Below are 21368 nucleotides of genomic sequence, written 5' to 3'. Positions count from 1 at the left end.
TCCTTATTTTAGCACACATTTCCGGCACTGAACACCCCAATAGCCTGTCCTGACAATCAGGGACCACCTGCTGCTGAAGGGGCTACAGTGAGCTAGTGTTTTGGGCCCAGTCTATGTAGCTCCAATAAGATGAACTCACAAGATGATGAAATGGTGAAACTCCAGACCAGCTGAGACTGCTGCAGACCTCAAGTGCCTGCCACAGCCACAGAGACATGAGAAGCCCAGTGCAGGGTTGAGATGATATAGTGGCTACTCTGTGTCACACCCCTTTACAGGTGCTTGGGTACCTGTTTTGAGCCAGTGACAGCCTGACACAGGTCTCCTGAGCTCAACTGTTGGTAATGCTCCATTGCTTACAGCCAGGGTTTCTGTGTCTCTTTGGGTCCTAAATGCCTCCTCTCTGGTTCCCTTGCCTGCAGGTGTTTTTCAAAGCTGGCTTGCTGGGCCATTTAGAGGAGATGCGAGATGAGCGACTGGCCAAAATCCTGACAATGCTGCAGGCCAGAATCCGTGGGCGGCTGATGCGTATCGAGTATCAGAAGATCATCAGCAGGAGGTGGAGTTACTGGGCCAGCATGGACTGCAATAGTACTCACCCTTTGTCGCCCAGCAGTCCATGACAAACCTTCTGCCATGCCCTGCTGGTTAGACACACCCATGATGGAGCTGGTCTGAAGGAATGTTGTTTCCTTAAGATCTGAGAGTTGCTAGAACTGGGATGGTTCTTACAGAAAGTCCAATTTTGATCAAGGGTTGATGAAACCCTGGTTTCCTACCAGCTCACCCATCCAGCTTTTTACCAGCTTTCTGGGCAGGCTGGTGGGGAACCCAAACTCCCAGGCTGGCAACTCCTCAGCAACCCAGACCCCTGGGTTCCTAGCTCCAGGTCAGCCCCCTTACAGATTGCCTTTGAGCTGCAGCAAGGGCCAGATTCTCCCAACATCTGCACCCAACATACACTGAGCTCTGTGAAAACCTACCCTTAGGTGGGCTTGTTGGTGCAAGTGGGACCCTTTCTCTGTGACTCCTCAGGGTGGAATATAGGCAAGATGTCTGTGTGGCTGAGCACGCTCCTCTTTTCCCCCAGGGATGCACTCTATACCATCCAGTGGAACATTCGTGCTTTCAATGTTGTTAAGAATTGGTCCTGGATGAAGCTCTTCTTCAAGATCAAGCCCCTGCTCAGGTCAGCTCAGACGGAGAAGGAAATGGCTACCCTGAAGGAGGAGTTCCAGAAGCTGAAGGAGGCTTTGGAGAAGTCAGAGGCTAAGAGGAAGGAGCTAGAAGAGAAACAAGTCACCATGATTCAGGAGAAGAATGACCTGGCTCTCCAGCTCCAGGCTGTAAGTGCCTTGTTTAGGCACCTCCTCCTCCTGAAGTGGTGTGGGCTCTGGGCAAGCAGTTTTATGGGGAGAAAACCAGTGTAGTCGTTCCCCAAGAGATGACCCACATAGGCTAAGAGCAAGAACTCTGCTGTCTTTCTGGCACCATGGATAGCAGAGGGCTCAGACAAGGAATTGCCACTGGACACAGGAGTGAGGCTTTGGATAAATACAAGTGTACCTTGTCATGGTTTATGTCAGTGTTGTATACTGGTGTAAGTTACACTGAGATCAGAAATACACATATGGGCATTGTAACAGGCCTGTTTCCTCAAAGTCATTTGGAGCCCTCTAGTGGCCCGCTGAGACCTGTTTAAGTACCTTGGCTGGGTCCCATCAGTTGTTTCCTTCACTTGTTTGCCACAACTTTGATGTTATTAGGAACATTTGGTAGACTGCCTTCCAATAACTCAGGTGTGGCTTTAAGCCTCCTGCTGCACTCTGAACTATTCACTGGGCTCCTTCTCTCCTTGGCTCAGGTCTCAGACTCTTTTTTTCTCCTCTACTCAGTCTCTCAGGGCTCTTGCACCCTCTGCACCATCTCCAGGGCTCCTACAACCTCTGCACTGGCTCTCTGGGCTCCTGCAGACTTTACACAGGCTCTCAAGTATTTTGGTCACAGTTAGCTGACCCTTTCATAACCCACTCCTATTTCCCTGGGCCTCTGGCAGCCTGCCAATTCAAGAGTGATCAAAGCCCTTCTGTGTGGGGTGTCTTCCCACCCCTCCCCTTCAGCTAGTTTCATGCCTTGCAGAGTATAAACCAGTCCACAACATAAAATACGAAGCTTATCCTTAGGCAGTCCCTCACAGTAGCTCCTTCCTGTCAGGACCTATGAACTGGATTGCCTTGCTTCCCAGGTCCATGAGCTTGCCTTCACCAGTCCTGCAAAGCTTCTGCTCCCCAGGGCACACCAAGTCCAAGTCCTGCTTCAGTCAAAGTCAGACCAAAACTGAGGATCCAAACCCTGGTCCTAGCATACATCTCCTTCCTGGGCATCTGACCTGAGGGTCCCTTAACAGGGATCAGCAGCTTATTATCAGCCGAATTAACAGACCTGCTGCTACTCTGCTCTGCACACCTGTCTCCCTCAATAAACTGCTTAGGGTCAGGCCCTTGCAGCTTGCCAATTTAACCCTTTGATGACTACAGGGCCCTCAGTTCTGCTGTCTGACACTACCCATGAGCAGAACTTGGGTAGCATCTCCCACAGTGTCCTGGAGGCTGATGGCTGGTTCTCCCAGAGCTCTGGACCTGGCAGCAGCCCCTCCACAGTCTGAAGTTTGAAGGTACCATATCCCTTGCCAGGTTTCTCCCCTCTTAGTAATGAGGTCGGGGCTGTATTACAGCATCTATCCCTGGTTAGCAGCATACAGGTGACTATTACTATGCTTCACCAATAGAAGCATGTAATAGCCAGTTTGCCTTTAGCAAATGGTTACCATGGGTTGAATGCAGACACAGAAAACTTAAGCCAGTGTAACTTACACCAGTAAACCTTTACCCGTGATTATTTCTCCACTGGATTGAGTGAAGTTATCCCAGTTCAGGGGTCTCTGCCATCGGTTCTGGGTTCACAAACACTTCTCCAACTGGCACCCTTGTCTCAGTGCAGAGACAGAGGAATGCCCAGGCTCCACAGTTCCCCCAGGGTTGGGCAGTTGGGTGGAAAGCTTAACTGTCTACTGATCAACACTACTCCAATAGTGTTTGGTCTCTGGGGTGTATCTGTTAATCATCTCCCATCACATGAAGTAGTAGCTGGAGGAGAAGGGACAGATTGTCCCTTATTAGCATTCTATTTATCCTGCTTCCTTGGGGATTGGTAGAGAGAGGGTGAGAAGGCAGCAGTGAGAAACAGTTCCTTCCACATGACCTGACCGGTTTGGATTTACTCCCCACATTAAGTGACAAGCAGGTGCATCAGCCTCCAGAGTCCAAGAAAACAAGGGAGTAGGGGTGTCTCTCCTCTCCTGGAGAGATGGTAAGCATGTGTTTCCTTGTGTATACTTACAGGAGCAAGACAACCTGGCTGATGCAGAAGAGCGCTGTGACCTGCTGATCAAAGCCAAGATACAGCTGGAGGCCAAGGTGAAGGAGCTGACAGAGCGTGTGGAGGATGAGGAGGAGATAAATTCAGATCTGACCTCCAAGAAACGCAAGCTGGAAGACGAATGTGCTGAATTGAAAAAGGACATTGATGACCTAGAGATCACACTGGCAAAGGTGGAAAAGGAGAAGCATGCCACAGAGAACAAGGTAACCAGTACTGTTGGTGAAAGGGACAGTAGGCAAATGCTGCTGCCATTTACTGGGAGCATGCAGTAAACCAACACCCACTGGTTTAACCGAGAGCAGGGATCCTTCTATGGATGTCCAGGGATCTTGGACATCCATAGAGTGTGAGAGATGAGGCTGTCTTAGATAAAGGTGGGTGAAATACAGCTGGACTCTGGGGAAGATAGCATCTGAAACAGCAAAACTTTCCATTGTCCCAGAACACTGTGCATTCTTGGCATCAGTAGGCAAATCTGGGGATAATACTGTGTTTTTCGGTCTGAAAAAAACCTGCCATTTATTTTGCCTCATGTAACAGCTGAATAGTCTGGGCCAAGGAGGGAGCAAAGCAAACACTTTCACAAGCAGAAATGGTTCTGAGGTAGGGGCAGGGGTGGGGTGGAGATAGCCATGATGGTGTTAGTCCATTCTGATGTCCAACCAAATATTATCCTGGCTGTTCCTCACTGCCTCACAACCCCAAACCCCCTGGAGTAGCTGAGCTCACTTTTTGTTCTGTCTGCCTAGGTTAAAAACCTGATTGAAGAAATGGCTGCTCTAGATGAGGTCATTGCCAAGCTTACCAAAGAAAAGAAAGCACTGCAGGAGGCACATCAACAGGCCCTAGATGATCTGCAGGCTGAGGAGGACAAGGTCAACACCCTGACCAAGGCCAAAGTCAAACTGGAGCAGCAAGTGGATGATGTGAGTAAAACATGGAGGCAAAGAATAGTGACAGTGATGGGCATCTACTTTGCTTCAGGAAGCTGTTCCTGGGCACACTAATACCCTGTGGGCCTGATGGATGATCTCATGCCTTAGTGCAGGACTGATGGGCTAGACAGTGGATCAATCTGCAGCCCCAGCAAGGGTCCAGTGCTAGTATGGAATGCAAGGGACTATCTGCCCTGATGCAGTTACAGCCGGGTCAAAGGCTGGAGCGTCAAAGGCCTGGATACTTTAGTGGAGAAGCAGCCCAATGCAGAGGGGGTGGGCAAAATGCCCTCTACTGGCAATGCTAGAATTCCCACAACAATGGAAAGGAGACCCCCACTACAGGGGACAGGAAGGATGGGGAAAGAAGGGAAATGCCAAGTGAGCAGGAGGGAAGGTGCTTCCCTGCCTAACTCACCTTCCTGAACCTCTAGCTGGAAAGTTCCCTTGAACAAGAGAAGAAGATAAGGATGGACCTGGAACGAGCAAAGCGCAAGCTGGAAGGGGACCTGAAGCTGACACAGGAGTCAGTGATGGATTTGGAAAATGACAAGCAGCAACTGGAGGAGAAACTCAAAAAGTAAGTGTGTAGCCTGGGGCAATGCCCACAAGCCAGTCCCAGCAGATGCCACTGTCTCAGCCTCCTGCCCACCTTCTCATGGGTGGGTCACTCTCAGGTGCTAGGGGCCTGTGCTCTGTACTTGTCAGGACACATTTTCACATGGGAGATGAAGCCCAGAGGGTGAGTAGTATGTGTGCAGGGAACCTGGGGCAAAGCTGGAAACTGAATCACGTAGCCTGAACACAGGTTCAGAACCTGACCTACATGATCAGGTTTTCTCTTTAATGTACCAGTAGGGCTTTGGAGGCTGCAGAAGAACACTCAGGAAGCAAAGAGAGAAAACTCCAGTGCAGAGCTAGACTTCATGTTCCTGGTTGCTGCTAATGTCACCAGCAGCAGGCATGTTGGCACCAACTTCCACCTCCTGACTGATCAGGACACACCTGTGAAATGGGTTAGCTCCTGACCCTCTTTCATTTACTTAACACATCAACAACCTCCGCAGCACCATAGCAGGGACATTGCCCAGGGGGCTGGAAACAAAGCCTGCCTGGGAACTGCTGTTCCGGTGCAGAGTTTCTTTGTATATATAGGTTCCTTCATGCTTTGATCCAGGATCAAACACTAGTACCTTGACTGTGAGAACAGTCCTGCACTGGGCCTGGTCAACATACTAGAAGGGGGGGTGGCAGGTTTTTGCTGTCTTGTGTCTGCCAAATTGCAGGACTCTTCCTCTTCCTGTGCAGGAAGGACTTTGAAATGAACCAGTTAAACTCAAGGATTGAAGATCAGCAGGTGCTTGAGGCACAGCTGCAAAAGAAAATCAAAGAGCTCCAGGTAAAGTGAAGAGAGGTGTCCAGGTAGCACAGGCAGGGAGGTCCTGGAGGAGCCCAGGGGGCTGGTTTGGTGCTGACACAGGTTGGGCTTATGTCCCATGCCTGCCAGATGAACAAGCATGTGGTGCCTGGAGGATGAGGGTCATACCACCCACCTGTTTGGGTCTTCCCTCTCCTCTGACTGGAGAAGTGTTAGGTTATTCCTTCCTCTAAATGAGTACAAGTTTGTACCCACATCTCTCTTACCCACATCTCTCTCACTTAGCTGAAGTCTGCTGGAACAAAGCTCTGCCTGGAGTCTCAATCCTGGTTCAGTTGAGTGAGTGGCAGATATAACAGAGCCAGCTGCTGTCTCCCAGGCTGCAGTAGCACAGCAACTCTTTCACAGTGCATCCCCTTGTAGTGCCTGATTACTTCCAAACAAGAGAGGGTTGCTAGTTTAACAACATGAGTAAGAGGCAGCAGCCTTCTGGGCACTGACCTGGTTGAGTCCACAGTACCTCCTCATTGGAGGAACATAGAAAGGGCAAAGCTAGCAGTGCTCTGCTGATGTCATAAACTGAAGCCCAGGCAAAATCTTAGGAAAAGTATTAAATGATTATGAGATCACCACAAGCACCTGTCCCTGCAGCTGTGATTCCACCCTTGGAATTGAGCTCTTTGCCCAAACCAAATCCACAACTCCATCCCCCAGATGGACTTCGCAGATGAAGGTTTCATAAATTGTACTCCTTTTTAACAAAGGGCCCAACCAGAACTCCAGACTTTAATTGTCTTGAACTTTGGGGGCAAGACAGAGGATTGAGGCCAGATCTGTACCTGGACCCCAGAGGTGTGGTTCAGACCCAAGTGTCAAACATTTCTAGGCATGCTTCATGACAACCTTCAACGAGTACTTCTACTCAGTGTTCAGCAGGGGCAGCATTTTAGGAAGCCTGTGTTGGGGAGTTATCTCTGACCTTAGGGTCCTGGGGGCAGAGCAGACCCCTCAGGGCACCTCTGAGTTATAGAGGCACTTGCTGCGTTTCCCAGTGTGGTGGCTTGTTCCTGGACAGCATCAGAGAGGTTCTTGCTGTGTTTTGGATTTAAAGGTGTTAGTGCTTTGCCTAGTCCCCATAGCACCTACCATGTCCTACCTACCCTGTAGGCCCGTATTGAGGAGTTGGAGGAGGAGCTGGAGGCTGAGAGAGCTGCCAGAGCCAAGGTAGAGAAGCAGCGTGCAGAAGTGGCCCGAGAGTTGGAGGAGCTGAGTGAGCGGCTGGAGGAGGCTGGTGGTGCCACAGCCATCCAGCTGGAAATGAATAAGAAGAGGGAGGCCGAGTTCCTGAAGCTGCGCCGGGACCTGGAGGAGGCAACGCTGCAGCATGAGTCAACGGCTGCAGCCCTGCGCAAGAAGCATGCTGACTCGGTAGCTGAGCTGAGTGAGCAGATCGACAACCTTCAACGAGTCAAGCAGAAGCTGGAGAAAGAGAAGAGTGAGATGAAGATGGAAGTGGATGACCTATCCTCCAACATTGAGTACCTCACCAAGAACAAGGTGAAGGTGGGGTAGGACCCCATTTGTGGGCTCTGCTCTCAGTACAGTGGGGCTGGACCTGTCTAAGCATAGGCATTTATGTTGCCCTGTAGTAGCTGGTGGCCCAGATAGACTTTGAGCTCTTGTTCTGCAGCTTGTAGCTTAAGTGGCTCAACCAGAGTCTAGAGATCTAAGTCCAGCTCCGATGTGCCCCTCGACCAAATCACTAACTTCTCTCACTTCGTTTGTACACAGAGATAGTATTACACACCCAGCCCATGGCAGTCAGTGTTTGTGTAGTGCTCTGAAAATACTAAGGTCATGGACAAAAGTTGGAGGTTCTGGGAAGCCCTGGTTTCTTTCTCAGAGGCTACCCATTTGTAGGGCCTATTATTCTAGTGAGAGGGACACAAGAGAATTTATGTTGTATGAGCTATTGGGGGCTGAATGGGAATCCCGTCTACAGGATCTGCACCCCCTAGGGTTAGGACAAGTGAAACCCCTAGTTAGAGCCAGGTGAGTGCCAAGGGTAAGAAGGGGAATAGCTCCCTCATGGGCCCATTGAGCAGAGTACAGAGTTCTGTTTGTATGGGACAAGGGTCTGATCCTGGACTCACTTGATCACTGTAGGCAAATGCTGAAAAGCTGTGCCGAACCTACGAGGACCAGCTGAATGAAGCCAAGTCCAAAGTGGATGAGCTGCAGCGGCAGCTGGCTGACGTGAGCACCCAGCGAGCCAGGCTGCAGACAGAGAGTGGTAGGTTGAGAATGATGCTGCCAAGCTCAGGGAGCAGCCGACAGAGGCATCCTACAACTGATCTCCCTAAACCACAGGGTTAACATCACTGACTTTGAAATATGTTCTGCTGTCCAGAGATTAAGTCCTTTCTTTAAGTGAGGGGCGTGTTGCTAGCAGCAGAACACACCTGACTGTCACACTGGTTAATTAGGAGGCATCCCCCCATCCTAGCTCCACAATGTATAGGCTGGAAGCCCTGGTCCTCCTGAGCTCACCGAGACTTCCTAATGGCCACAATGACAGGCCAACGTGTTCTGAAGAAAAGAGAATAGGATAGTGCCATTATTATCAACTTTGCCCTGGACTATGGAGTGTGCCAAGGGCTCAGGTTTTAACAGCAGGGAGCTACCAGGTGACATAGTCTGTCCTCTACGTCCAGAGATGTAGCTGTTGCTGTTGTGTCCCATGATTCCATGGTGCTGACTCTGCGGGGACTAGTAGCAGGTTCCACACAGTTGTCTATGAAGTAAAGGTCTTCTGAGGCTGGCTGTGTCAGAGCATGTCCCTTAGTAGTAATGTCAAACCAGGCTCCCTGCTGGCAATTGGGTGAATGCCAAGAGCCTCCCTGTCATGGCCAACATGTCCACAGTGAATGGGGTTTTACCATCCAGGCTGCACAAGGACAGTCTTGGAGTCCAAACTAGTTTTGTCCACTGCAGCATGGCTGAGTTGGGGGCTCACTGATGTGTAAAACACTTTGCCATCTCCAGAAAATAAGAAACACAACATAAAGTCCATTTCAGTTGAGTCTGGGCTAGCAGTGGACCATAGACGGCGAGTGGGTAAGGTAACTAGTAGGGTGAAAGTGCTAGACTTTAGGAAAGCTGATTTCAATGAACTCAGGCGATTAGTCAAGGACGCACTGCAGAGTAGGAGATTTGAAGAGATGGAAGCCCAAGAAGGGTGGCTGTGCCTTAAGGAAACGATCCTTCGTGCACAAAGCGAGACGATCCCCGAGCGAGGCAAAAGAGGGAAAGGGGCTAGGAGGCTTCCCTGGCTGACCAGAGAAATCCAGGGCAGCCTAAGGGACAAAAGGGGAGTACATAAAAAGTGGAAACAGGGAGAGATCACCAAAGGTGAATATACCTCCTCTGCTCGTGCTTGTAGGGAGGCAGTTAGACGGGCCAAAGCTACCATGGAGCTGAGGATGGCAACCCAAGTAAAAGACAACAAGAAATTGTTTTTTAGATATATAGGGAGTAAAAGGAAGGCCCAGGGAGGAATAGGACCCCTGCTAAATGGCCAGAAACAATTGGTGACGGACAGGGGGGACAAGGCTGAACTCAATGAGTTCTTTGCCTCAGTGTTCCTAAGCGAGGGGCACGACAAGTCTCTCACTGGGGTTGTAGAGAGGCAGCAGCAAGGCGCCAGACTTCCATGCATAGACCCTGAGATGGTGCAGAGTCACTTGGAAGAACTGGATGCCTTTAAGTCAGCAGGCCCGGATGAGCTCCATCCAAGGGTGCTGAAGGCACTGGCCGACATCATTGCAGAGCCACTGGCGGGAATATTTGAAAGCTCGTGGCGCACGGGCCAAGTCCTGGAGGACTGGAAAAGGGCCAACGTGGTCCCCATTTTCAAAAAGGGGAGGAAGGAGGACCCAGGCAACTATAGACCTGTCAGTCTCACCTCCATCCTTGGCAAAGTCTTTGAAAAAATTATCAAGGCTCATATTTGTGAGAGCCCGGCAGGACAAATTATGCTGAGGGGAAATCAGCACGGGTTCGTGGCAGGCAGATCGTGCCTGACCAATCTAGTTTCTTTTTATGACCAGGTTATGAAATGCCTGGACACAGGAGGAGGGGTGGATGTCGTATACTTAGACTTCAGGAAGGCCTTCGATACGGTATCCCACCCCATACTGGTGAACAAGTTAAGAGGCTGTGACTTGGATGACTACACAGTTAGGTGGGTGGCGAATTGGCTGGAGGGTCGCACCCAGAGAGTTGTGGTGGATGGGTCGGTTTCGACCTGGAAGGGTGTGGGCAGTGGGGTCCCGCAGGGCTCGGTCCTTGGACCGATAGTCTTTAATGTCTTCATCAGTGACTTGGACGAGGGAGTGAAATGTACTCTGTCCAAGTTTGCAGATGACGCAAAGCTATGGGGAGAGGTGGACACGCCGGAGGATAGGGAACAGCTGCAAGCAGATCTGGATAGGTTGGACAAGTGGGCAGAAAACAACAGAATGCAGTTCAACAAGGAGAAATGCAAAGTGCTGCACCTAGGGAGGAAGAATGTCCAGCACACCTACAGCCTAGGGAATGACCTGCTGAGTAGCACAGAAGTGGAAAGGGATCTTGGAGTCCTAGTGGACTCCAAGATGAACATGAGTCGGCAGTGCGACGAAGCCATCAAAAAAGCCAATGGCACTTTATCATGCATCAGTAGATGCATGACGAATAGGTCCAAGGAGGTGATACTTCCCCTCTATCAGGCGCTGGTCAGACCGCAGTTGGAGTACTGCGTGCAATTCTGGGCGCCGCAATTCAAGAGGGATGCGGATAACCTGGAGAGGGTGCAGAGAAGGGCCACTCGTATGGTTAAGGGCCTGCAGACCAAGCCCTACGAGGAGAGACTAGAGAAACTGGACCTTTTCAGCCTCCGCAAGAGAAGGTTGAGAGGCGACCTTGTGGCTGCCTATAAGTTCATCATGGGGGCACAGAAGGGAATTGGTGAGTATTTATTCACCAAGGCACCCCCGGGGGTTACAAGAAATAATGGCCACAAGCTAGCAGAGAGCAGATTTAGATTGGACATTAGGAAGAACTTCTTCACAGTTCGAGTGGCCAGGGTCTGGAACGGGCTCCCAAGGGGGGTGGTGCTCTCCCCTACCCTGGGGGTCTTCAAGAGGAGGTTAGATGAGCAACTAGCTGGGGTCATCTAGACCCAGCACTCTTTCCTGCTTATGCAGGGGGTCAGACTCGATGATCTATTGAGGTCCCTTCCGACCCTAACATCTATGAATCTATGAATCTATAGCCAGGACAACCAGTCCAACCCCTCCAGCTCTGAGGAAGTTCAGTGATGAGCTTCAGCCTAGTGCCATGGGATGGATATGAGCAAGAGCTCCATATCAAAACTCCTTCCTAGGGACTCTTGGCATCCTGGCAAAGTTCTGTCTTTCTGATTTGGGCCCCGGAAGGTGAAGAGCATGAGATCCGCAACAAAATGGCTTTGCATGGCTTCCATGTCTCCATCCTCATTGTGGCTGGTTTTGTCTGCCCCCAGGGGAGCTGAGCCGGCTCCTGGAGGAAAAGGAGTCTTTTATCAACCAGTTGACCCGTGGGAAGACCTCATTTACACAGATGATTGAGGAGCTCAAGAGGCAGCTAGAAGAAGAGACCAAGGTAAGGTTGAATAGGTGATGTTTGATCCCCCCAGGGCCTCTCTCAGGCAGGAAGTTGGCTGACAGTCTAAGAACCTGGGTAGAAACAAATGGCCCAGCAGTGAGAACTTGCATCTGAGCCTCTGATGGAAAATAGCCAAGCAGCCTCTTCCTGATTGTTTGGTCACTGGTATCACAGCTCCATGCTGTACCTGTGCTCACAGGACCACAGGCTACCCAAGCAGTGGTGAGGGCTGAGGCTAGTGCTCTGAACAGGGGAAAGTGTGTCCTGAAATGTGGCTGTGCCAGGGATAGCTATGACACTGAGAACAGGGCATGCTTCTTCCATTAAGATCTGGACCTAGCCCAGTCACTCATGACCAACAACTACAATTGGATGGTTGATGTTTGGGTCAATATATGAACTGAGCTGGTGCATATACTTTCACCTCCCTGCACTTCCAGGCACCTCCACAATGGACACCAAATTCTTTCTTCTGGCATGGGATTGCCCCTCCAGGATAGGTCTATGTTCCTACATGGGCAGTGCAAGACATGCCCTGGCACAAAACTCAGCAGTCATCCAGACAGTCAGTCTGGCTTTAGCCACTTTTAAACTCACTGTAATAAATGAGATGCAGACCCTGGAGTCTTCGCAAGCATGGAGCCCTGCTTTTGTGCATGACTGGGCAAGACCTAACACCAAAACCCTGCCTGTGGGCTATGAGGGCCTTGGGGAGTTTGATGTCAGTCTCTCTTCTCACATTTTCTGCTTTCTAGTCCAAAAATGCCTTGGCGCATGCCCTGCAAGCATCTCGCCATGACTGTGACCTCCTGCGGGAACAGTATGAGGAAGAGGTAGAAGCCAAGAGTGAGCTCCAGAGGTCCCTGTCAAAGGCCAATGCTGAGGTGGCCCAATGGAGAACCAAGTATGAGACGGATGCCATTCAAAGGACAGAAGAGCTAGAGGAAGCGAAGTGAGTTCCTGCAGGTTCACACACTTGAAATCAGTGCCCCAACCTCTTTCCAGGGTGGCAACATGAGCAACTTTTCCAGTACAGGCCTGTAGTCATTGAGGACTCTGTAATCACACGTACAGAATTGCTTCCTATTGCCAGGAAATGCCAATGAGCTGGCCAAGGCAACATATGTAACACAACCCAGCACTCTGTTTGTGAGGGGTTTATATCTTTCACTGGCTGTCTGTAGTGTTGCTGAGGAAAGGGCCTGGATCTAGATCTATTAGCCAACACACACCTCCACTTGTGTACCTAAAGGGCTTATACTGGGGCAAGCTCTTCCACCAAGTAGGGAGCAGTGTTCAGGCCTGCTGTGGCTTTCATTCCTCCCAGGGGCAGGACAAAATTCACAGAAATCATTGACTGACTCAAAAGGGCCCTTGGATCAGGCCTGTATTGATTAAATTGGGTAAAGCTCTGCCTTTTCTAGTCAAACCTTGCCCCCTTTGGAGACCCAGGCTGATGGGGTGGTAAAAGGGGATGGGTTGGGATGGCTACCTGTGGCTCATGCCCCGATTGCTCTGGATAGAAAGAAGCTGGCCATCAGGCTGCAGGAGGCAGAGGAGGCTGTGGAGGCTGCACATGCCAAGTGCTCCTCCCTAGAGAAGACTAAGCACCGGCTGCAGACCGAGATCGAGGACCTGTCCATTGACTTGGAGAGAGCCAACTCTGCAGCTGCTGCCCTGGACAAAAAGCAGCGCAACTTTGACAGGATTATTGCTGAGTGGAAACAGAAGTATGAAGAGACCCAGGCAGAGCTGGAGGCCTCCCAGAAAGAGTCTCGTAGCCTGAGCACCGAACTGTTCAAGCTCAAGAATGCCTACGAGGAGTCCCTGGACAACTTGGAGACCCTCAAACGAGAGAACAAAAACCTGCAAGGTACACAGGATCTGACACATGGCTGAACAGTCCTACGATATTTTGAGGCTCATGCCCCTCCCTCTCACAGGGCTAGGCACAGAACCTAGCAGCACTTCTATGTCCCCAACTCCAGGAAGAGTCACCGGCCAGACAGGGACTTATCCCTTCCTCCTCTTTGGAGTGGGTGTTTTTTTTTTCCAAGGTGGGGCAGTGTTCATCCCACTGCAGTCATGAAGGTCCAGGCAGGGTTGAACCTGGCTGCTATTTCAAAACTGTTGTTTGTTTTTCTAATGGATATTTTGCCTCAAAGGGAGAACAAGGGTATTGTACAGTTGAGGTAACGTCTGGGGCAGTGACGCTGCCCATGTTTATACTACCTGGGTGTCAGGAGTACTCCTTGGCCAGCTCTGCTTTGCACACCTGCTCCTGTCACCAATGCCCTCCCACCCAGCCTCTAGTTTGACCTCAGAGTGCAGGGGGGAGGGCAGACAGAAGCTAGACTACTTTTGCTGCACTCTGCATGCTGTTCTATGACACCATAACACAGCTCAGCTGCCAGTGCCCAGGTAGCCCATTTGAGGACACAAGCCAGCAGCTGAGTACTGAAGGGGTGGGGGAGATCTGAATGCAGGTTTCAAAGTCACTTCCAGCACCTGTCTAGGGCAGCAGAGGTGCTCCCTGGACAGCTGCCAGGTTGTGAAGCGGGCTCAGGATGAAAGCATTAGGTTCAGAGCTGTTTGCTTGCTTTGACCATTTCTCTGAGGGATTGCAGGAAAGCTCAGGCCTCTGCAACACACTCATAACCTAAGGTCTTTCTGATCTGGCACAGAGGAGATTGCTGACTTGACAGATCAGATCAGCATGAGTGGCAAGACCATCCATGAGCTGGAGAAGCTGAAAAAGACCCTGGAGTGTGAGAAGAGTGAGATCCAGGCTGCCTTGGAGGAGGCTGAGGTGAGCTCAGAGCCAAGAGGAAATGCCCTGCTACTGCTGTGAGGAGGTATCTCTCACATGCCCAGTACCCATCCGAGTTGATTCAAATACCCATTGCAAGAGGCATGAGCAGCCCCTCCTCTTTGCACCTTGGGGTTATCAGTGTTAGTTCTTGCTCAAGGGTTAGTGCTCCTTCAAAAACCCACATGACCCCTCCAGCTCAATTATTGCTTCCCCTTTTACACTTGTCACTTCAAGGCTCCAGTTGTGGATGGCCCTTGGGCAGCCACCAGTCACCTCCTGTATGCTACCAGCAGCACAACAACCCTCTGGATTCTGGGACGGTAGGGACACAGAATTCCTGGGCTCTGTCCTTAGCTCCAGCACCAGTGTATTGTGAGCTAGAGCAGGGCACTTGGCTTAGTTTCCCCTTGGCCCTGTAGGGCTATAGTGAAGGCTCCTTTGTGAACATCTCATTCAGGTTGCATTTTACAACAATTTTTTATTAATGGACAAGTGCTTGCAACATGGTGGTTTCAGTTCTGGCAGCGTGGTAGTTTCCTCATGTGAGGACTGTGCCCTAGGCATTGGGCTGAGGTGTGTCCCCCATTCCTGCCATTCTGTCCCTCCCCACTTGGTGCTCCAGCTCTGACTTCCCCAACCTCTCCAAAAAAACCAGCGTGTTCAGGCTGAAGAGCATGGCAAGGCTAGGACTGCCTGGCCCTGGCAGGAAAAATATATTGCCCTTGCCCTCTATAATGCCACATTTGCAAGGAGTGCAAATAGATAGCTGGGAGAGCCATAAATGCTGTCCCCATGTTCACCATACTAATGCCATGTCTGCTGTTGTCCCTAGGGGGCACTGGAACATGAAGAGAGCAAGACCCTGCGAATCCAGTTGGAGTTGAACCAGGTCAAGGCTGATGTGGACAGGAAACTAGCAGAGAAGGATGAGGAATTTGAGAACCTGAGGTAGGGTCCAAGCCCCAAGCCAGGAGCAGGCTGTATCTACAATGCCCACCTCACTTTTCTGTGGGCTGGTATCAGCAAGGCTGCCCTGCAATCCTGAGACAGGGATATCAGGAGAACTAGTTCAAATGCATAACTAAAGTGTGAAAGCCACAGTCTCAGTACTACAGGAGGATTAATCCCTTTCTCCCAACTCCCTTCCCTCCCAGGCGTAACCACCAGCGTGCCATGGATTCCATGCAGGCCACGCTGGATGCAGAGGCTAAAGCTAGGAATGAGGCCATCAGGCTGAGGAAGAAGATGGAGGGAGACCTGAATGAGATGGAGATACAGCTGAGCCATGCCAACCGCCAGGCTGCTGAGGCCCAGAAGATGGTTCGGCAGCTCCAGTCTCAAATCAAAGTCAGTCCTGACTCCTGCCTGAGGGATAAGGATTGCCTGGCTACTGCTGTGGGCCAGCTCAGGGGGCTCAGTGCCATTCCCAGATACTGTCTTGGTCCTGTGTTCACTCAGTCAGTCTGAAGGCAAGGGCAGCAATGGCTGGTGCACCATCTGGCTCCAGGTCCTGCCTGATGCCTGGCTAGCAGCTGGCTGCCTTTTCAGGATCACATGATGATCCTGATCCCTTGATGTGTGGCACGTCCTGCCTGATGCCTGGCTAGCAGCTGGCTGTCTTTTCAGGATCACATGGTGATCCTGATCCCTTGATGTGCAGCATGTCCTGCCTATCCTCTGACCCCTGCTGGGAGGATGGGAATGTGTCTGTTTCCTTCAATCCTCTTGATCCCTGCTGCATGGATGTCATTGGCAGGACCTGCAAATTGAACTGGATGACACCATGCGCCATAATGACGACCTCAAGGAGCAGGCAGCAGCCCTAGAGAGGCGCAACAACCTGCTGCTGGCAGAGGTGGAGGAGCTGCGGGCAGCACTGGAGCAAGCTGAGCGGGGCAGGAAGCTGGCTGAGCAGGAACTGCTGGAGGCTACTGAGAGAGTGAATCTGCTTCATTCACAGGTGAGCCCAGCTCATGCAGGCCTCTGTTGGGGAGGGGGCTTGCAGACAACAGCTGCTGTGCACCTCACCTGTGCCATGAGTCTCAGCCCATCGCCCAGGTTTGGGCACTTGTCTAGAAGACCAGCTCATTCCCACAGAATTAATGGAGGGGCATCCTATGGCATGGGCTATGCAGAAGCACACAGTGGTTCATTCCAGCTTTGAAATTTATGTGCTGCTTTGTTGGTCAGCAGCAGTGGTGCACAGCCCTGAAAGTAGACTGTCTTAGGAGAGTGCAGTGAACAGGGAGTGCCCTTGCTTCCTAGCACACTCTAGATCCCAAAGCCCTGGGCCACATGTGAACAGCCTGGCCCCACAACCCATCCCCATGCAAACAGGCCATCCCTGCACTCTGGTCCCATGCAAATAGCCCATCCCCACTGAGAACAGTCCAACTGCATGATGAGCCTCTGAGTGAATAGAGCACCCCGTGCGAAAGAAAAGCTTGTGCCTACAGGGTAACACTACCCTATCTCTGTGCTCAGAACACAGGCCTGATTAATCAGAAGAAAAAGATGGAGGCAGACATTGCCCAACTCACCACAGAGGTGGAAGAGGCTGTGCAGGAATGTCGCAATGCAGAGGAGAAGGCCAAGAAAGCAATCACAGATGTGAGTGTATGAGAAGGTTGGCTAAGCACTCCCAGAAGGGCTGGGGCCAGTCCTGGGGCATAGCACAGCCTCAATATGTCAGTGGAGAGGGGCATGAATTACCAGTTTCTGTTGTACCAGGACTTGCTTTGCCCTCTAGGGTGGCTGACAAAACCTAACAGTGGGTCAGGGTGGGGGAAAACAGTGCTGTAGCTCCTCATCTGGGTCTGGAATGGACAATTCTAGGCAAACTGAAGCTATATGTGGGAGGTAGGTTGCAAGTGGACGGAATCAATATGGGAGGTTACCTGAGCCTAAAGGGGTCTGGCAGGGGAGGCCTGAGAACCTGAAAGCCTTGTGCAGCAGTGACAGAGCCACTGGGTACCTGCAGGCAGCCATGATGGCAGAGGAACTGAAGAAGGAGCAGGACACAAGTGCCCACCTGGAGCGGATGAAGAAGAACATGGAACAGACCATCAAGGACCTGCAGATGCGCCTGGATGAGGCTGAGCAGATTGCCCTCAAAGGAGGCAAGAAGCAGATCCAGAAGCTGGAGGCCAGAGTAAGTGCTGGAACCACCCAGTGCTGTGTAGAACAGCTTCATAGATTCATAGATGCTAGTGTCGGAAGGGACCTCAATAGATCATCGAGTCCGACCCCCTGCATAGGCAGGAAAGAGTGCTAACTGCTTTTGTCTGCAGCCAGTGCCTTTCCTACCCAGCTTCTCACAGCACCCTCTGTGGCATGGCTGCTTGCTTGGTCACAGGACTCAGGGGAGGCAGGGAGTGAGACCAGATCAAAGCAAATCCCCAGGCTCCAGATTTCTCTTAGAGCCCCTTAGCCCTCCTGCACCTGGCAATGGGCACTGACTCCCAAATGGTGTGCTTCATACCAGTACGAGGTTGGCCTTTGCAGACCAAGGACAGATCCTCAGTGCCCAGCACCCTCAGCCATGCCATGCCCTCAGGGGGCCAGAAGATGCAGGGCTCTGTATAGGAATGCACCAGTCACTTCCTGCATCTCTTCTCTGCAGCTCTCTAAGGGTGGATTCGTGGTGCTGACTCAGCCCGGTGTGTCAGGCTGCACCAAAAAGCATGGAGGAGATACTATACTGCCTCCAGCAAGGAGGCCAACCCAGGAACCTGGTCTTGGTTCCTTTTATCCTCTCACATTTCCATATCCAGGATATGGTAGAGAAGCCCAGCCATTCACCCAGCAGGTCTCCATTTGCTGGGACAAGGCATCGGACTGGAGGGCAAAGGAACTAGAGTATCCCAGCTCAGAATGAGGTGGTGTTAGAGATTTAGCCACGCTCTGGAGGAAACCAGGGAGGACTCTCTAAGGGGTTAGGTGAAGAAGTGCTGGGAAGTGAGGGGAGTGGTGACATTGCGGCTGCTTGCTGCCTGCAGGTGAGGGAGCTGGAGGGGGAGCTGGACACTGAGCAGAAGAAGACAGCTGAGGCCCAGAAAGGCATCCGCAAGTATGAGAGGAGGATCAAGGAGCTGACCTACCAGGTATGCTAGTGCCCAGCTCTGAGCCTACAGGACTCCCCAGGGAGTCACCCCACAGCCTGCTAGCAGTGCACATACTCAGCCTTCTGTGCTGGCTGCTGCTAGGCGGGGCAGACACAGGCAGAGGCTGCAGGTCTCTCTGATAAGCCAGAGCAACTCTGGGATCCTTCCCGGCCCTGTTCTCAGGGGAAATACCATGTACCTGGGTCCATGAAACCAGTTTTTCTTAAGAGCCCGGGGAATAACTGTTCTTTTGGTGTGGTTTAGTACCTGCTGAGGTGTTGGGGCTTAAAGCCTACTTTATGGAAATAGGAGGCTCCTCCCTAGCTTGCTCTTGCGGCCATATGGCTGTGGGCAGGCAAAACTTGGAGGCATCCGAACCCCAAGCCTCTGGGCTTGGGCCTGCATGTAGGATGCCTGCCAAGAGACATTGGAAATATCTGAAGCCCCTGGTGGGGTGGAAGATATTTGTTGGTTATAGGGCCACCTATGGTTCTGGACTGACTCATAGATTTGGACTTGATTTGGCTGATTTGGCTTGGAACATGAAAAATTCCTTTAAATAAAAAAAAAAAAAAGTTCTCTTCTGTTGCTTAAAAGTGCTTTTGGCCTCAGCTGCCTTGGGGAAGCAGTATGAGCACGAGCAGTCAGAACCAGGGATCCTGGTTTTCCCTGATAAAAAAAAATAAAAAATCACAATTTCTCTGATAAAACCCCCCAAATTAATGATTAAAATGATAGGCCTGCCACAGCCCTGCTGCTGCCCCCCACTCCCCTCTACAGCCCCCTGGCCCTGCTCATGCCCCTTATTCCCCCCCCACCCCCACAGCCCTCCCAGCCTTGCTGGTGCCCCTTCCCCCCACCCACAGCCCCTGCCCCACCTGCCCTGCCAGAGGGGGCCCCTAGCTGCCAGGGCTCTGGGGCCAGGTACCCAGGTCTGCAGCAGGAGGCAGTGGCTCCTGGCAGGAGGCAGTGACTGCTGCAGGGAAGCAGAGCCCAGCTCTCTCTTCCCCCGACCCCCGCTTCCTGCTGCCTGTCTGCTGTGGGCTCGGGCAGAGGAGGGGCTGGCTCCGCGTCACTGCATGCATTCCTAGGGGGGCAGGTGGGACCTGTGCCCCCCAGATCTGTGCGTGGGGTGGGGACAAGCTGCCCATTGTGGGCTCAGGCTCCCTGCAGCCTAGTAGGGCTGCGCAGCAGCAGTGAGGCACAACCCTGGAACACTTCTGCTGCTGCCATGCAGGCAGGAGACACCTCACCAGGATAGTGCGGGGCTTGCAGCACCAAGCAGCCTTCCTGCATGGCTCCACTGTTCCCTGCAGCACTGGGTCGCACCTGCCTGGCTGTGGAGATCCCAGGGGAAGGCAGCAGGGCGAGAGCCCAAGCCCACAGCAGGCAGCCTGACCTGCTCCCACCCCATGCACAGATCTGGGGGACATGGGTCTCTCCTGCCCTCTGGGAGTACGCGCAGTGGCGGGGAGCTGGCCCTACCCCCTGGATGAGCCGCCCACAGCCCCATCCTGTTCCCCACTGGGTCCCTGTGGCCGCGCATTGCAGCCCCAGGTCCCAAGCCCTAGACACCACCTGGCTGGGCAGCAGCCCCAGCCCTGCCCAACTCCCTCTCTCCCTCTCTATGGGGGCCTGAATCCCCTCCACCCTTCTTACCTACAGGAGCTGCCCTCCAGGCTGCCTGGCAGCCATGTGCATATATAGACACATGGACCCCCTTGCCTGACTGCCCTCCTTCGACTCCCTCCCAGCCCTTTGCAGGCTGGAACTCTGCCAGCCTGCAGCGAGCTCTTTGCAAAACTTCAAAATCCACAGGTTTCTCCACTAAAATGAGAAATCTGCATTTTCCTTCGGTAAGGGGGAAATCCGCCTTTTACTCCATTTTTTTCCATGGGAAACAGAAAACCAGGATTCCTGGTCAGAACAAATGGAAAGAAGAGACAAGACCTCCTAAACACGCGCATGCGCGCACGTGTGTGTGTCAGGGGGGAAGGGAAGGGTCACCAAAGTGCTCTGTGCCACAGGGGAGGTCTGTGGGAAAGAAAGATCACTGAGGGGACAGATTTGCTTTGTGCAAAGGTACCCAAAGAGAAAGGCTTTGGCTGCCCTGGAAAGGGTATAAGGGAGAAAGAAGCCCAGGGAGGGGTGGGAGGCTGCAGGTGGGAACTGGCATTTCACAAATGGCTTTGGCTGGCACCTTTCAGACTGAGGAAGACAGAAAGAACCTGGCCCGGATGCAGGACCTGATTGACAAACTACAGACCAAAGTCAAGAGCTACAAGCGCCAGTATGAGGAGGCAGTAAGTGCTGCCCCTACCACCCCACCAAGCCTCAACAGATGAGGGAACCTGCTACCCAAAGCAGAAGACACTCACCACATGTTCCTCTGGAGCAGGAAACTGGAAACTCTCTGGTCACAGCTCTGACTTGCCTGGGGAAGGCACCAAGAACGTAATAATGGATGTCTACCAGGCTCAGCCCAGGGCTGTGGGAGTCCTCTATAGCAACAGCTTTGTGCTCTAAAATCAGCCACAGGGTCTCCTGTCCTGCTGAGGCTGAGGGGGCTCCTTGCCTCTCAAGCACAAGACACATCAGTAGGTCAGGCTGAGGAAGCTGGTACTTGGTACCAGCTGGTACATCACTGCCTAAGCTCCATTTGTACAGGGACTGGGATTTCAGCACCTCCAGCAGTGCTGTGTTCAGAGCAGAATTCCCTCAGTAAGATGTGCAGACCTGCCCAGCAGGAGTTGCCTGAGGCAGGGGAGGGAGTGGCTGGCAACACAACGGAGAAAATGCACGGGGACAGATCATCATTACCTCCTTGGATCATCATTTACAGGAGCAGCAAGCTAATTCCAACCTGGTGAAATACCGCAAGGTACAGCATGAACTGGATGATGCAGAGGAGCGAGCTGACATTGCTGAGACACAGGTCAACAAGCTGCGTGCCCGCAGCAGGGAGGTGGTCATCACATCTAAGGTAAGTCTCCAGATGCAAGGCCCCAAAACAA

At 52.1% G+C, this 21368-nt stretch overlaps 1 protein-coding gene across 1 annotated transcript in view; it reads left to right on the top strand.

The window, feature by feature from the left end:
* The window catches only part of MYH7B (myosin heavy chain 7B), a 54892-nt gene that overhangs the window by 33061 nt on the left and 463 nt on the right, over positions 1–21368 (top strand). Inside the window, exons 22-41 of the mRNA XM_019490206.2 lie at positions 423–559; positions 1091–1346; positions 3402–3644; positions 4191–4367; positions 4811–4956; positions 5685–5775; positions 6922–7311; positions 7921–8047; positions 11318–11436; positions 12195–12391; positions 12963–13312; positions 14124–14248; positions 15084–15199; positions 15406–15598; positions 16008–16211; positions 16736–16861; positions 17232–17402; positions 18250–18354; positions 20562–20657; positions 21197–21337. Of these exons, the coding sequence (XP_019345751.1) occupies positions 423–559; positions 1091–1346; positions 3402–3644; positions 4191–4367; positions 4811–4956; positions 5685–5775; positions 6922–7311; positions 7921–8047; positions 11318–11436; positions 12195–12391; positions 12963–13312; positions 14124–14248; positions 15084–15199; positions 15406–15598; positions 16008–16211; positions 16736–16861; positions 17232–17402; positions 18250–18354; positions 20562–20657; positions 21197–21337 (3510 nt within the window). The remainder of the gene's footprint in view (positions 1–422; positions 560–1090; positions 1347–3401; positions 3645–4190; positions 4368–4810; positions 4957–5684; positions 5776–6921; positions 7312–7920; positions 8048–11317; positions 11437–12194; positions 12392–12962; positions 13313–14123; positions 14249–15083; positions 15200–15405; positions 15599–16007; positions 16212–16735; positions 16862–17231; positions 17403–18249; positions 18355–20561; positions 20658–21196; positions 21338–21368) is intronic.

Source organism: Alligator mississippiensis, chromosome 9, assembly GCF_030867095.1.
Source record: "Alligator mississippiensis isolate rAllMis1 chromosome 9, rAllMis1, whole genome shotgun sequence".
NCBI classification, from domain to species: Eukaryota; Metazoa; Chordata; order Crocodylia; family Alligatoridae; genus Alligator; species Alligator mississippiensis.
The sequence above is the reverse complement of the archived record's forward strand: the minus strand, read 5'-3'. Positions and strand labels throughout refer to the sequence as shown.